General features: G+C 39.6%; 1 protein-coding gene across 6 annotated transcripts in view; it reads right to left on the reverse strand.

Moving 5' to 3' along the window:
• Positions 1–15,567, reverse strand: part of Phldb2 (pleckstrin homology like domain family B member 2) — a 196,633-nt gene that overhangs the window by 48,355 nt on the left and 132,711 nt on the right. For all 6 annotated transcript variants that reach the window (XM_070030271.1, XM_070030269.1, XM_070030270.1 and 3 more), the window contains 3 exons: positions 12,755–13,138; positions 6,130–6,273; positions 4,537–4,674 (listed from right to left, as the gene is read on the reverse strand). In XM_070030271.1, coding sequence (XP_069886372.1) covers positions 4,537–4,674; positions 6,130–6,273; positions 12,755–13,138 — 666 coding nt within the window. The remainder of the gene's footprint in view (positions 1–4,536; positions 4,675–6,129; positions 6,274–12,754; positions 13,139–15,567) is intronic.

Consider the following 15,567-nt stretch of genomic DNA (forward strand, 5'->3'; position numbering starts at 1 on the left):
TTTTACTAACCAGAGGAGGAAGTAAATATTAATCCAAAACCAGTGGAAATCACACAACATGGTATGTAAAAGGACAAAAAAAGAACAGGACATCATTTCAACTAAAAAAAGGCGGGGAGAACACTAGGCACAATGACTCAAGCTTGAAATCCTAGCTAACTTGTAAGGTGGAGAGATTGGGGAAATTGCAGTTTGAAGCCAGGCCAGGCATAAAAGTTCAGAGACTCCATCTCAAACAATGGATGGTAATATACTTGTTGTTTCTTAGCTTTAGGGGAAGCACAATGGCTGGGTACAGTGGTGTGTGCCATCCATCCCCAGCAATTTAGGGAAGCACAGGGAAGAGGATTGTAGCCCAGGCCTATCTAGGCACAAAGTGAGATCCTACCTCCAAAATAATCAAGGCAAGAAACAGCTGGAGACATGGCCTTTGTGTTATGGTACCTGCCTTGCAAGCAGGAGGTCCCGAGTTCAATCCCCAGTACCACCAAAATGGAAAGTTAAGACAAGACAGGAAAGAAAAGGACTGGGGTGACCTTTCTGGAAACAACAGTGACCTGAGAAAAAAGGCAGGGAGTATGGTGAAGAATATTCCAGGCAGAGGACACCGTGCTTACAAAGAACATGAGGGACAGGACCTGGGGAGGAGGATCAATCTTAGAACAAAGAAAAAGAAGGCCATGGTGACAGTGGAATGAATTATGAAGCCAGAGATGACAGCAATGCTGGCTGGTGGCAGATCACAGTAAGAAACCTGTATTTATAGAAATTATAAAACGACATAAACCAAAATGTTACATCCTACTGCATTTTATTTAAACCTAAAATATGTCTATGATCAGGTTTTCTAACTATTTTTTAAATTACCTTGGCTGTTGTGAAGAGAATGAACTGAAAGTGTAAATGTCAAAAGGGGACTAAAGAAGAGATTTTGGTGGCTTCAAAGAGTATGCTGTTCAAGAAGAAGCAGAAAAATTAAAGTAATGGAGGAATAGTTTGGTAATCAATTTATGTGATAGTTAATCAAATGTCCAGATCAATGTCCAGGTTTCTACCTGAACAAATGGACTGGGGAACTGGAGGATGGTGGGGAAGTGGGTTATATGAATGGCCAGAAGGGTCAGATCAGGAGGTCAGTTGTAGATGTTCAGTTGGAAGTACAGATGACATTTGTGAGTGGAGAGGTCCGGTGGACTACAGAATGAGTCAAGTTCAGAAAAGGATTTGAGGACTAGAGAAAGCAGATGATAGACACCAGAATATACAAGTCATGTGAAGTCATGGCTTTATGTGAGGATATAAGAGAACTGGGTTGGGCTCGGAGCCAAGGCTCATGCCTGTAATCCTAGCTACTCAGGAGCCTGAGATCTGAGTATTACGGCACCAAGCCATCTCACACAGGAAAGTCCATAAGATTCTTATCTCCAACTAAGCAGCATGAGGCCAGAAGTAGAGCTGAGGCTCAAGTGGTAGAGCATTAGCTGTGAGTGAAAAGCTAAGAGAGTGCTTGGGTCTTGAGTTCAAGCCACAGTCCTGGCACAAGAGAGAGAGAGACAGACAGAGACAGAGAGACAGAGAGACAGAGAAGACAGACAGAGAGACAGAGACAGAGACACACACAGAGAGACAGATAGACACAGAGACAGAGAGAGGGAGAGACAGAGGAAGGGGGAAGGGAGACAGAGAAAGAGAGGACTGAATTAGAATCAGAGATAAATATCAGAGAGGTAACAGCAAGAGAAAGAAAAATTTAAATGTATGATTGAGAAGGCACAGATGAAGGAGGGAGAATGAGCCAAGAAAAAGAGTAGTCTTCTGTACTAATGACAAGATTACTAAAAAGCACCCAATGGGTTGGAAAGCACTGAGGACTTCAATCTTAACAGGAGAAAACTGCCATGTGCCGTGTGGCTCACCCTAGTAATCCTAGCTATTCAGAATGTTGAGACCTTCACAGTTTGAAGCTAGCCCAAGCTAAGGTGGGAAAAAACCCTAAGACTCTATATCCAGTAGTTAACCTGCAAAAATGATGGAGATGTGGCTCAAATGGTTGAGTACCTCCAATGAGCAAGAAAGCTGAGCCCAAGGCCCTGAGTTCAAGTCTTAGTACCAGAAACAAAAAAAGGAAGAAAACTGATGCGAGTCATGAGATTTAAGCTAACTGGAATGGGAAGAAAGGTTCTTTTTTGAAGGGAAGAAATAACACAGTGTACTCATAAAATAGAGAATTCTATGGTGAAGAGATGATGTGGCAGTTTGTATGATAAAAAATCTAAAAAAGAAAATAATGGTGGCATGCTGGCAGTAGAGATCGTAAGTTGCTAGAGTTTGTGCAGAACAGAGGACTTGAGAAGGTGGGCTGGGATGACACTGAGCATATAGGAAAAGACTGGTAGGAACATCAAAACATCATCTAGCCCAGCTCAGTCTTTGCTTCTACTCCTCTCATATTTGTTTTTGAGCTCCTTGCCCAAAGCTAGGTTCTGCCATTTTTTCTTTTTTGCACCATGTGATGACACCTTCCAGAACCATTTCATCCCTTGACAACTGCAGGAGCTCTTCCTACACTTCAGTCTCCTGCAGTCCTCTCTCCTCATATGGCTAATGGCAAGCCATTAGAGGAATAGAGGTGCTTCTTGGCTCATTTCTGTCTACATTCTTGGAAGTCTACTTCTCCCTTCAATCTGGAGAACTCAACACAGCTCCCATTGGGAAGTCAAACTTAGAATTTGGTTCAACCAGGGTACTTGTGTTCAGCATCTGATGCTAATAACATACACAAGTACAATTTGAACACTATTCTTGTTTTGTTTGCTTTTATGCATTACTGGGGCTTTGAACTCAGACTTGAACTTTGAGCTCTACCACTCAAACCCCCCACAAGTATAGTTTGTAGACTGTGCATAGGGAGCTGTGTACAATGAGGAAGGCACAACGAACATGATACCTTACTCTTACATTGCACAGGCTTTCCCATATGACATAACAGTATATGATTATTACAATATGACTTATCTAGTACTTAGTTAATAGTAAAATACTAATTAAGTACCAAAACAAGACATCTGATGCCTCCAGCAAAAGCTGCTGGCTGTTATCAATGAAGAGTGTGAGAAATCAGCCATTAACTGAGTCTCCTACATTGTAGATTTAGACAACTGCTTCTTTGAGTTGGTTGTGAGCTCCTAAAAAGCATACCCATGATGTGAATAGATTCTTTGGTATTTTGTAGACTAGAAATAGAATGAACAAACGTAATGTTTAACATTAAAAGAGTGTTCAATACCATTTTGTCACGTAGGTTACCAAGAAAAAACATTACAACTTTTAATCTGACTTCCATTTCTGACAATGATCATTTGAGCTCTTTTTTGTCACTAAGATCAAATGCTCTTGTTTTCAGGTTGTGAACAAATAAGAGGAAACAGGAAGTTACACTCAGCAAAAAATCTACACATGACATTTTCCATTTTTTCAAGCTTAGTAGAGAATACGGTAGACAAAAAAGAACGTATTAAATGTTGTTTGCTTTTCGCTTTCCTGGATCAACATTTTATTTTTAATTTATAGGTTTATTTCGGCTGTCACTAAGTCATAATAGAAGTAGAATGTGTGACATTTCCCAGGGTTATGGCAAGGGTTGGGATCTGATAAACAGACAAATCAATACCCTGAGTTCAAGAGGGTTGAACTCTGCCAATATTTCTCTCTGATTTCTTTAGTAGACATCAACTAACGTTCAGGTTATGCCTTGAATGTATAAGCAAGGCCTCATGCAAGCTAACAGTCACCTGTAGCTCTTAGTTTTCACTTTGCAGTGAGGACCCTCTGAAAACTTTTCAAAGAGCAGAGCACTTATACTGGAAGCAATAACAAGACAAGGCAGGTGAAATGAATGGTTTCTATTCACGCTCATAATAAATAGAAAAATTAAAAGAAATATGGCAATATTTTGTGAATATGCCTAAGCTAACCCCACAGGGTACCAGTCTACAAGTTAGATATCTATCTATCTATCTATCTATCTATCTATCTATCTATCTATCTATATCTATCTATCTATCAAACATTTCTACATACATAGATATATATATACTATATACTTACCAGGCTACTTGCATTATAGCTATATCTATACATTTAAATACATAAATAGATACAAATACATATAGATGGATAAAAATATCTATATTTATAGATATAGATACCATTATATCCATATATATTTTACAAGTCTTTCAAAAGGCAGTGAAATCAGAGAAGCAGAAAAGCTGATTTAAAAAAAAGCAACTCACTCATCTCTCATCTCAAGTAGTACAAACTGCCATAGGAAATACCAGCTCACTTAGCATCCACTGCCCAGCACCTGACAGCTCTTAGTCTGTCACAATTTACCAACTTAAGACTTTCCCCTAGTGCTACTTTCTCCAGGAACATGATACAAAACCCAGTCATTTCATTGAACACTTAAATTCAATCAAGTGGAACCCACCGCTTTACCCATAAAAATAGCATTCAAATTTAATTTTCTTTTACCTTGGTCTTTTCGCCAACAATGTTCTTTTCCAGCTCTGCTATTTTCTGGTTTAGATTATCCAAAGTCTCCTTTTCCTTCTTAAGTTCTGTTGTCTCAGATTTCTGCTCTCCAACCAAAAGAGCACATTCCATCTGCAACTGAGGACATACAAAACAAAGCTCAGAAACAGTTCACCCTCAAGAGCCTTTCCAGTGGCCCACAACAGACATTCATGTCGAATAGTTAAAATGTTCAAAACCTCATACAGAATCAGCCAGATTGTGGTGCGTCAACAGTAGTCCAGAAAACACATGTGATGGTCAGAAATTCCATATAAGAAAGCTGAGGCGCCCAGAATGTATGTGTTGAGAAAACTAGCGATCCTATCACTGAACCATTCTATTTTGCCTATTTTCTTAGATTCAGGCTCAAGCTCAAACTGCCTCAGGAGCAACTGTGCCTTGCTTGGTTCTTAATGTCTTGAGGAATGGAGGTACCTCAGCCTTGCACATGAGCTCTGCATTCCTAGTAAAGCCTGCAGGAGGGGTCACTGTAGAGGAGGACAGGTGAGCAGTCCCCTTTTGCCCTTCTACTTACCAGGCTACTTGCAGCATCTGTTAGTAGAGACATTCAGATTCCCCCTACAAGCTCCCTCTCACTTCATGGTGATAACATAAAAATGGCAAGAAGTAGAGTTATATTTCAGATCGTAGAGTACCAGTCTTGAGTAAGAAAGCCAAGCAAGAGTGCCAGGCCCTCAACTAAAGCCCCAGTACTGTGCATACTCGTGTGTGAGCACATCTCTCTCTCTCTCTCTCTCTCTCTCTCTCTCTCTCTCTCCCCCCCCCCCCTCTCTCTCTCTCTCTCTCTCACACACACACACACACACACACACTCACACAAATTGCTTTATCTTCTATAGAGTTACACTCTATCTGAGCCCTGTTTGTTTCTTCTCTATGTGTGTGCCGGTCCTGGGGCTTGAACACAGGGCCTAGGAGGCCCTGAACTTTTGTGCCCAAAGCTAGTCCTTCCATTTGAGCAACAGCTCCACTTCTGACTTTTTGGTAGTTAATTGGAGATAAGAGTCACTTGGAGTTTCCTGCTTGGACTGACTTTGAACTTCAATTCTCAGATCTCAGCCTTCTGAGTAAGATTATAGGTGTCAGCCATTGGCATTAGGCTTTGCAAATCCCAAGAAAGCTAGATTTATTAATGAATGTATTTATTGTCACACAGTTGCAACAAGATAACCAATGCCTAACGAGTGCTCAGAAAATGTTCACTGGATTTGAACATGTACACCTAAATATAGGATACTTTAGCTAACAGATGCTTCAAGCAAAAAGCACGGATTCAGTACTTGTCGAAAAAAATTAGTTTTATACAGAGTACATTAAAGATGGTTTAGTATGTCTTTCTCATCTGATTTTTAAAAAAAGAATGTAAAAGAAGTATTTTTACTCTATACTTAGTGCTAATTGAGTAACTGTTTGTGTTGGCCACTTGGTATTCAGATTCTTCCCCAGGTCTGAGCCTCAGTATACAGAAATAATTTTATGCTAAAGGAATCAAAGGAGGGAGAAAGCAAAAAGTGAACTTATACTTTATACCTCTCTGGAGGATTCATCCATCTGGTCATCTATATCCTTGATTTTTTGTTCAAGCTCCTCGAGGTTGTTTAGAATTACTATCTGGGCATCTTCCATTGCAGCCAACTCTTGAGCTCTCTGTTCTTCACTTATGCCTTCGGGAGTCTGTGATTAAGCAGCACAGAAATGGGTTATTCATGCTTCAGTGCTAGAGTGTCCTGGTTTGACTTAGAAACTAGCTGCAGGCCTAGTGTTTTAGTTTCTATGTCAGTGGGGTTGCTAAAAGCACTCCCCTGTTGCCTGTTTTGTTGAAATTCTGATGCCTTCTGCCACAAGATTATGACATTTGTGTTCTTAGAAAAGCTCCAACAAATAAATTTCACTTACATTTCATATAGTTGATTTGTTTTTGTTTTTGTTTTGCTGGTCCTGGAGCTTGAACTCTGGGCTTGGCTGCTGTCCTTGGGATGCTTTTTCTCAAGGCTAGAACTCTACCATTTGAGCCACAGTTCCATTTCCAGATTTTTCTGTGATTAACTGGAGATAAGAGTCTCAGAGACTTTCCTGCCTGGGCTGGCTTTGAATTGTGAACCTGAGAGCTCAGCCTTCTGAGAAGTTTAGGATTACAGGAGTGAGCCACTGTCACCCGGCTATAACTCATTCGGTTTTAAAGCTAAAATGACTAAGAATGTAAGAGGCAACCTAAAAGCTGATTTTGATGGGTCCATAAATTATCTTAAAGCAGGATCCAGCTATGTGAGCATCCAAGTCCCCCAGCATCTTGTATCTGTGTCATCTGATCTGAGTCTGTGTCTTCTGCAATTACTCTACAATCACTATGGGCTCCAGGAAAGATTAGATTCGCCCATAAGCATCTTGTAACAAAAGGAACATTGTCCTCCAAAAGGCAATGCCATCTCCTTTTATATCATCTTGAAGACAACCAGAAACTACAGAGCAAATGTCAGGCCTCCTGAGACAAAGACAGAGCTAATGGTCCGTAGCTCAACCAGACACTTGGGACTGTTTTAACTGTGTATACTTTTCTCACCCTCTTTCCCGAAGTCTCCTTATTTGACTTGGAGCTAATGTCTATACCTCTGAAGACAGCTGAGGGTGTACTGAAGCTCTCTCTTCTCATGGCTGTCAAGTAATAAAACTCCCTTTTCTGAACTTTACCATATCTTTTTCTTTGAGACTCTTGGAATTTGGGCCTGAAGTCTAAACATTCAGTTTCAAGAGGTTAAGAAGAAGCTGTAGTATGTAGAAATTGAAGTGTCAGAAAGTTTACCAGGGAACTAGACTGACACAGGACATTTGCATCTTCTTTGGGAATCTCCCTGCCCGCTGCTACCTTCCTCACAAACTCTATGTTCACTGCTATCTACCAAAGCCTGGTTAGTCTCTAGCCACACTGTTGGATCTCACTGCACATGAACATTTGTGTTCACTGTGAACACAATTTTGCTTTCAATGCAGGATGGAAAATCAAAGGAACCTCACTTTTGTGATGACTTCTTCCCTCTCCCCCCACAAAGAAAGATGTCGTTTTTCACTTTTAGTGTTGGAGTACTTTTTACTATCTTACAGAACTCCTTCCTGCTATCATGTTTAAGACACTAACCAAGCAAGGGGAATTTGTGACTGAAACCAGGATGACAGCTTCTTTTTTACTTTATGGAAAATCAGAGTTCCACCACTTGACAGAGAATGAGAAAGTCAGCAAAAATTAAAGTGGTAGAGAATTGGTTCAGTCTTCAGCACGGGAGAAGAAGGGACCATGAAGACCAAAATCACAACCCACATAAGACTTTCTGTTGTTTAAAAAGAATATAAGCCAGTTGTCAGTGGCTCATGCATGTAATCCTTGCTACTCAGAAGTCTGAGATCTGAGGATCACAATTTGAAGCCAGCCAGCTGGTGAGACTCTGATCTCTAAAAGCCAGAAGTGGAGCTGTAGTTCAAGAGGTAGTGCACCAGCCTTCAGCGAAAGAGCACAGGAATAGTGCTCAGGCCCTGAATTCAAGCCACATGCAGAAACAAACGAAAAAGAGAGTAGTCAATTTCAGCTTAGCTATTTTGGGCATCACCTAGTGAAGACTAGATTTTCTTGAAGACAAAAGATGTCAATAAAGATATATTATTTAGTTTTTAATCCATGAAAAAGAAGTCATCTTTTTCTGTGCTTGAAATCTGGGCTCTAGCTTTTCCACTGAAGAATGGCACTCTACTTGAGTAATAGCTCCACTTCCAGCTTTTTGCTGGTTAATTGGAAGCAAGAGTCTCACAGACTTTTTGGCCCAGGTTGATTTCAAACTTTGATCTTCAGATTTTAACCACCTGAATAATTAGGATTATCAGCAGATCCACTAATGCCTAGCTAAGATGTTTGGGAGGGTGTTTTCTTCTTCTTTTTAAGTAAATTATTAGACAATTTCACAATTAAAAAATGGAAAAAAAAACAGCAGCCCTGAAAATTAACCACTAATTGTTAAAAAAGAAATTCAGATTAGTCAAAGATTGAGTTGAATTAGACTAATTTGTTAACCAATCTTGGTAAGAACTTTTAAGATAAATATCTACCACATCTACCATATGCTGTATTCTCTATTCATTCTTTATCCAACTTTGTAGTTCCTTATACAAACTAAAGAAGTGCTAATTGTTTGGTTAGGAACAAAGATGTGTAGGCATCCCAAAGTTTGACATTTAGTTTTCTAATTGTCTTCTTAATTTTAATATATTATCAAAGAGTAAAGCAAGTGCTGACCTTTTTACACAAACAATACAACTCATTGTCTTAATACTCAGGGGTTCTCATTAGGCCACGAGGAATGCTTGCAATCCTGAATGGCATTCCAAAATCACTGACCAGTAATCCTAGCAGGAAAGCTTCCTCAAAGCCAGCATCCTGTTGGGTCAACATTACATATTAAGTTTCCACTTCCAACATGGTTTAAAAATATCTTTCTCATTGTGGAAGTAAAGCATTAAGAAAAGACAAAAATGACTGAACAACCTGAACAACTGCCTACTTTATAAATAAGCAGGGGGTAACAATAATAGTATGTGCATAACTCAAAAGCTTTTAGAAAGTTTATCACAGTAGGTATATTTAATATTTAATATTTAACATGCTGTGTCTAGCAATAAATAACATCAAGGAAATGTTTGAGTTTTTTTCTCATTCTTAAGAGATCGGAAATTTTCAAGAAGTGTTCTAAAACTGAATGTTTTCTTATAAAAATAATGTGAAAAATAATGTAATCTCAAGAATTTAGTCAAATCAAAAAAAGCCAAGGTGTGGCACTAATAAGTAACTTGTGTGTGTGTGTGTGGTGGTGGTGGGGGAATCATGGGGCTTGAACTCATGGCCTGGGCTCTGTCCCTGTGCTCACAGAACAGCACTCTACTCTGAAGCATGGCACCACTTCTGGTTTTCTGGTGGTTAACTGGAGATAGAAGTCTCACAGACTTTCTTGCCCAAACTTGCTTCGAACTGTGATCTTCAAATTTCAGCCTCTTGAGAAGATAGGATTAAGTGTGGGCCACCAGCCCCTAGCATAACTTTACTTTCATAGTGACTGAGAGTGAAATTTTAAATTTAATACTTTTTCTATATTTTACTAGCATTTCCCTAAACATTACCATTGGAAGAAACTCTGTATTATTTCTTACAACTGCATATGAATCTATAATTATCTTAATTTTTAAAAATCCGTTTTCTACAAAAAAATCCATAATGCCTTTCATTTTCATTTCTCTGTGATTTCTTTTTATAGTAATGGATCAAAAGCCACTGATATAGTGGCATATTTTAATGAATATATTATACATATATGTATATCTTTAAAAATGTAATCTTTAAGATAATTTCTTCCACAGAGGAAGAGCAGAACACAGGGACAAGACTTTGTACCTGTCTCCTTTCAAATCTCTCTTTAGAACTCATCTTGTAAGTTGGGCATGGTGACTCACGCCTGTAATCCTAGCTACTCAGGAGACTGAGATCTGAGGATCATGGTTCAAAGCCAGCTCAGGCAGGAAAGTCTCAAATTAACCACCAGAAAACTGGAAGTGACGCTGTGGCTCAAGTGATAGAGTGCTAGCCTTGAGCTGAAGAGCTGAGGGACAGTGCCCAGGCCTAGAGTTCAAGCCCCATGACCAACATAAAAAGAAAGAAAAGAAGAAGAAATCCTCTTGTAATCAGAGAAGAATGTAGGAATTTTCACTATGCATGGAGCAATTCCTCAGAAAGATAGGTGGGAACCTAACTTTAAGCTGGCTATTGCCCCAAATAGTAGCAGGCAGATTTGAAAAGCCTGATTAAAATTAGCATACTTCCAAGGTCCTGTGCATCTTTATGTGTTGGACACATTTCCAGACTAGAAAATGTCAGATTTCCCAAATGTCATTAAAATCCTGTGTAGTTTCATAAATTTCAAAGTGTTTTCACATTCCTCTCTTCTCATTTATCCATAAGTTGACTAATAAATATTATACTTCATTAAGAAAAGAAGTTAGTGGGCAGATTATTGAGAGAAGAATATAAATGCTAATACAAATACAAAACAAATGCTAAGGAAGTTCTTTGTGTATTTAAGCTCCCCTCTTTCCCTCTAATTTTCCCTCCCTCCTTCTCTCTCTCTCCTTCATGCTGATACAGAGGCTTGAACTCAGGACCTCCAGCTCTCCCTTGGCTTTTTCCACTCAAGGTTAGTGCTCTCCCTTTTGAGTCATACCTCTACTTTGGGTGTTTTGCTAGTTCACTGGAGATAAGAGTGCTATGGACTTTTCTACCCAGGCTGTCCACCTGAAATAGATAGGGTTACCAGCACGAGCCACCTTCTATTTCTTATCTTGGATTAGGACATGCCTGTCTTTGAAAAATAGTAAGTGAAAATCTATTCCTTGGAAGTCATCAGCCTCTCATTTGAACTCTAAGCTGTTGCCTGGTAACCTGAGGTACCTGTCATGTTTCCTGGGTCTAAACGATGCACAATCTAAGTCTCTTGTGACAATGGATGCTGCTCCTAGTTCTAAAGGCCTCCTATTCCACACGAGCATGTTTGACCAATTAAAACCATCTGTCAGGATCTACTTGTTTAGACAACAGGTTTCTTGTCCAAAGCTTCTCCAGGAGGAAATCTGAGTCCCAAGGGTTGTTTTCAGAAAGACCACATAGCTCAATGTCAAAATCCAGGCAGAGCTCCATAAAGGAAGAAATGTGGGGGGAAAAAAAGTTGAAAGGAAGTCATGGATTTTGGGAGGAAAAAACAGAAAAACCCCAAAGGTGATGAAAACAGCTCAAATTTTTAAATAGGTCATTTCTTTCTCAACACTGGGCAGCTTTTTGATTCCTCCCTGCTTTTTCTCTTCCCCATCCTATCTTCTAACATCTTCTAACTTCCTAGCAGTTAAGACGTATGTCCTGTTCATAGTTTCTCTCCACTGAATTAACAAGGTAAATATGGTCATTAGAGTAAAGACTGGATTGATGGATATCACATATTTAATACTTCAGTTCTCTGATGTGTGTTAGAGAAGTCAGAAGTGAGATAAGAACTTCTGACCAGGAACAAATCGTCTTGAAAAAATTAAAATCAAGTACTACACAAACTCTAAATACCACTCAATGTAATAAATTATTGCCAGAATTTAGCATGTTGGGTTTCTTTTTTTCCGGTATGTATCCTTCTCTTACAATAACAATTAACTAATGTATACTTTTATTGCTATAATTCTGTGCATGCAATTGTGAAGAATTGCAGAGTTGACCTTAATGGTAGGAATTATTTAATAGATCCTATTTACTCTATTTCTGTTGTTATTCTGCCAGTTCCAGCATTTGAACTCAGTACCTCACACATGCTCACCTTGCTGATTCAGCTGGTGTTGTACCTCTTGAGCCATGTCCTTAGCCTAGCTGCTTGCTGGCTAATTAGATATAGAGTCTGCTTTTGTTGACTTTGAACCATGATTCTTCAGATTTCAGCCTCCTGAGTAACTAGGATTACAGCTAAGAGCTACTGATGCCAAGGTTATTTATTCTTAAATAATTTTACCTCATAAATATGATAGTTTTTCCTTCCAACTGACACTTTAATATTAGTCTAATAAAATGTGTGTCTAGGCTGGGAAGGTGGCTCAGTGGTAGAGTGCTTGCCTTGCATGCCTGAGGCCCTGGGTTCGATTCTTCAGTACCACATAGAGTGCTAGCCTTGAGCTGAAGAGCTGAGGGACAGTGCCCAGGCCCAGAGTTCAGGCCCCATGGGCCAAAAAAAAAAAAAAAAAAAAAAAGTGTGTCTTTAGTTGTAGATAACTTCAAATAAATCTTTGGCAGGAAAAAAGATTAGGAGCTTTTTTAAAAAAAAATTGATTAAAAAAAATCTTAACCTGTACGGGGGTTTAAAAAAAATGTCGCAGAGAGTATCCTTGAACCTCATTTAGGAAATTTTCACATTCTCAAAGACTTGTCTGCTGGGACTGGCTTCAAACCAAGATTCTCAGATCTTAGTCTCCACAGTAGCTAGGAATCCGGGCATGAACCCTCAGCACTCAGATTAGTTTAAACATCCTCATTTGCTGTCATAATAAAATCTCTAGGCTCTAAGCCTAAGTCCTGGTTCTAACACCCAGCCATTACCTTTGGTAGGATACTTAAGTAAGAGGATTCGCTGGATGCCTTCAAAAAGGCAGAGGGGGATGGTACAGGAGTCCTGGCAAGGTCGCCCAGCAGTTCATCATTCCTGATGCTCCTGGGGGTGAAGAAGCTGGCACTGCTCTGACCCAGGCTCCCAAAGCCTGCCAGGTCAGCATCGTGGACAGAGTTCTTCCGATGGCACCGGTATCTTGTGTCAGGGCATGCCAGAGCTTCTTCAAACACTGACTCTTCATCAGACAGCTGTAGCTTCTCAAGCTCTTTGTTGATCTTCTGCACATCTGCCACCGTGGTGCCTGTAGACAGGTGGCTGTCAGGCTTGGAGTACTCAGCACAGAGGCTGAGGATGGTCTCCAGACGCTGTCTCTCCTAGAGCACAGGGAAAAGGAAGGGGAATGGAGACAATTACAAAGAAAAAGTTGAAAGAGGCTGGCCACCTGAGTCCCCATATCAGCACACTGAATGCCTGACTGCTGATAACTGTTCTTTTGTGTTTTTTTTCCTAAAGTTTGCAGGATCAATGTTTGTAATGCCTGATTTTTCTTCATTCAATTCTGGCTATTAGATGAGCACTGGTGGCTTCTGCTGGTAATCCTAGCTGCTCAGGAGGCTAAGATCTGCAGGATCAACGTTTGCAGACAAGCGAGGCAGAAAAGTTCACTAGATTCCATTTCTAATAACCAGTAGAAAGGCAGAAATGGAATTATGGCCCAAGTAGTAGATTGCCTGCCTGCCTACCAGGCATGGGTTCAAATGCCAGTATGGCAGTCAATCAATAAATCAATAAACAAATAAATTTGGCCTTCCCCTTTATCTTTATTTCCCAGGCTTATTTTTAGCATACAAAAGCATTAGTCTAAACTTCTATCAAGGTCTAAACACTTCAAGATTTATTTATTTATTTATTTATTTATTTTGTTGGTTGTGGGGCCTGAACTATAGGCCTGGGCGCTGTCCCTCAGCTCTTCAGCTCAAGCTAGCACTCTATCACTTGAGCCACAGGACCACTTCCAGCTTTTTCTGCTTATATGGTACTGAGGAATTGAACCCAGGGCCTCATACATGCAAGACAAGCACTCTACCACGGAGCCACCTTCCCAGCCCAAGATTTATTATTTTTTAATTGTTGTATTATATTTTATTTACTTTATTTGTTCCAGTACTAGGGCTTGAACTCAGGACTTAAAGATGGCACTCTTCCATTTGGGTTGCACCTCCACTTCTAGCTTTTGACTGGTTAATTGGAGATAGGAATCTCTCTGGGCTAGCTTCAAATTAATTCTCATATCCTAACCTCCAGTCAAAGATTTAAAAAAAAAAATCTTTGTTTCCTATCTACTCCTTTTGCCACCTTCTGCTTATTTACCTACAACAATATTAGATCTTTCCTAATATACACCTAATACTCATGCCTAACCTTAACTTTCTACTTCTTTACAGAAATAGTCTATTGTTAGACACAGAGTACCTAAGCTATGTTTCTTTGAAAGAGACATTTATGCCTTCATTTTTGTTTTTAAATGCTTCAAGTTTTTGAAACCTTTTAATGTCTAGTAACCATGTAATGATCTTTTTACTAGCTTCACATATGAATAATTAGAATTATGCAAAAGTGTGAATAGAAGCCAGGACCTAGTGTGTCACATCTGTCATCTTAACTACTCAGGAGATTGAGATTGAAGCCAGACAGAGTAGAAATATCAGATATACTTCATCTCTAATTATTCATCAAAATGCCACACAGGAGACATGGCTCAAGTGGCAGAGGGCCAGCTAACTATGTAAGTCTAGGAAGAGTGAGTTTGTAAGCCTACCAAGAATGAGTTTGAACTCTGAGTAATCACACACACACACACACACACACACACACACACACACACACACACACACACACACACACACACACACACACACACACACACAGATTATAACAAGGAATATTTCATGTCAAGTCCAGATAGAAAAACAGTAATGTGGCTCAAATCTGAGCTCTTTAAGTATGTAATTCATATATGAGAAAAATTTTAATGTTAAATTGTTGAAAAGAATGTATATTAGTTTCTCTGACCTCTCACTATACTCTCTGTGCAAAATAGTTATACAGTTATAATTTTTAACCTTAAGCAAACCATTAACATATTTGTGAACAATAGGAAATAATTGGCAAAAATCGTTTTCATAAGCCTAGACAGTATTATTTGGGTGGGGAACCTTACCATCTTCGCCCTTCATATTAACTCCAAGGCCCAAGTGAAAAAAGCACCCCAAACAAGAACCATCTGTGGCAACTGCATTTGCTACATTGAAAAGAGACTTCAAAAGCCCTCCATGGAAAAATACTTAAAACGGCTGATCAGTGATATCAAACAGGAAAAGATGAAGCGCCCCAGACTGCTATTTTCACTCTGAATTTAGTAATTGGTAAAGCCAAAATTCAGACACAGTCCTTAGTTCGTTTAGGTCATAATGAACATTAAAGTCAAAGAGTAACAAACCAATATAACTACCTGGTTTCCATGCAATATATTAATTAGGTAAGTTACCAGTCATTCAAGGCATTTATCTGACATTCTGCCCTTTAAAATATCCCTCCTCCCACCCAAAAGGAACAATAACCTAATCACAAAGTCCACTGAACCAATGACTAAATGCTCCCACCTCCCTTTCACTGCAGGAACATCTGTGCTCCAGCTCTGGCTCAGGCCTCATGGTGTCTTCCAGGGCAAGCACTCATAGCTGAACACCACCAGACACAGGCTCTTCTGCATCCTCCACCCTGGAGCCCTGACATTTATCTT

The sequence above is a fragment of the Dipodomys merriami genome, unplaced genomic scaffold, assembly GCF_024711535.1.
Source record: "Dipodomys merriami isolate MVZ:Mamm:240054 unplaced genomic scaffold, mDipMer1.0.p SCAF_2, whole genome shotgun sequence".
Taxonomy (NCBI): Eukaryota; Metazoa; Chordata; class Mammalia; order Rodentia; family Heteromyidae; genus Dipodomys; species Dipodomys merriami.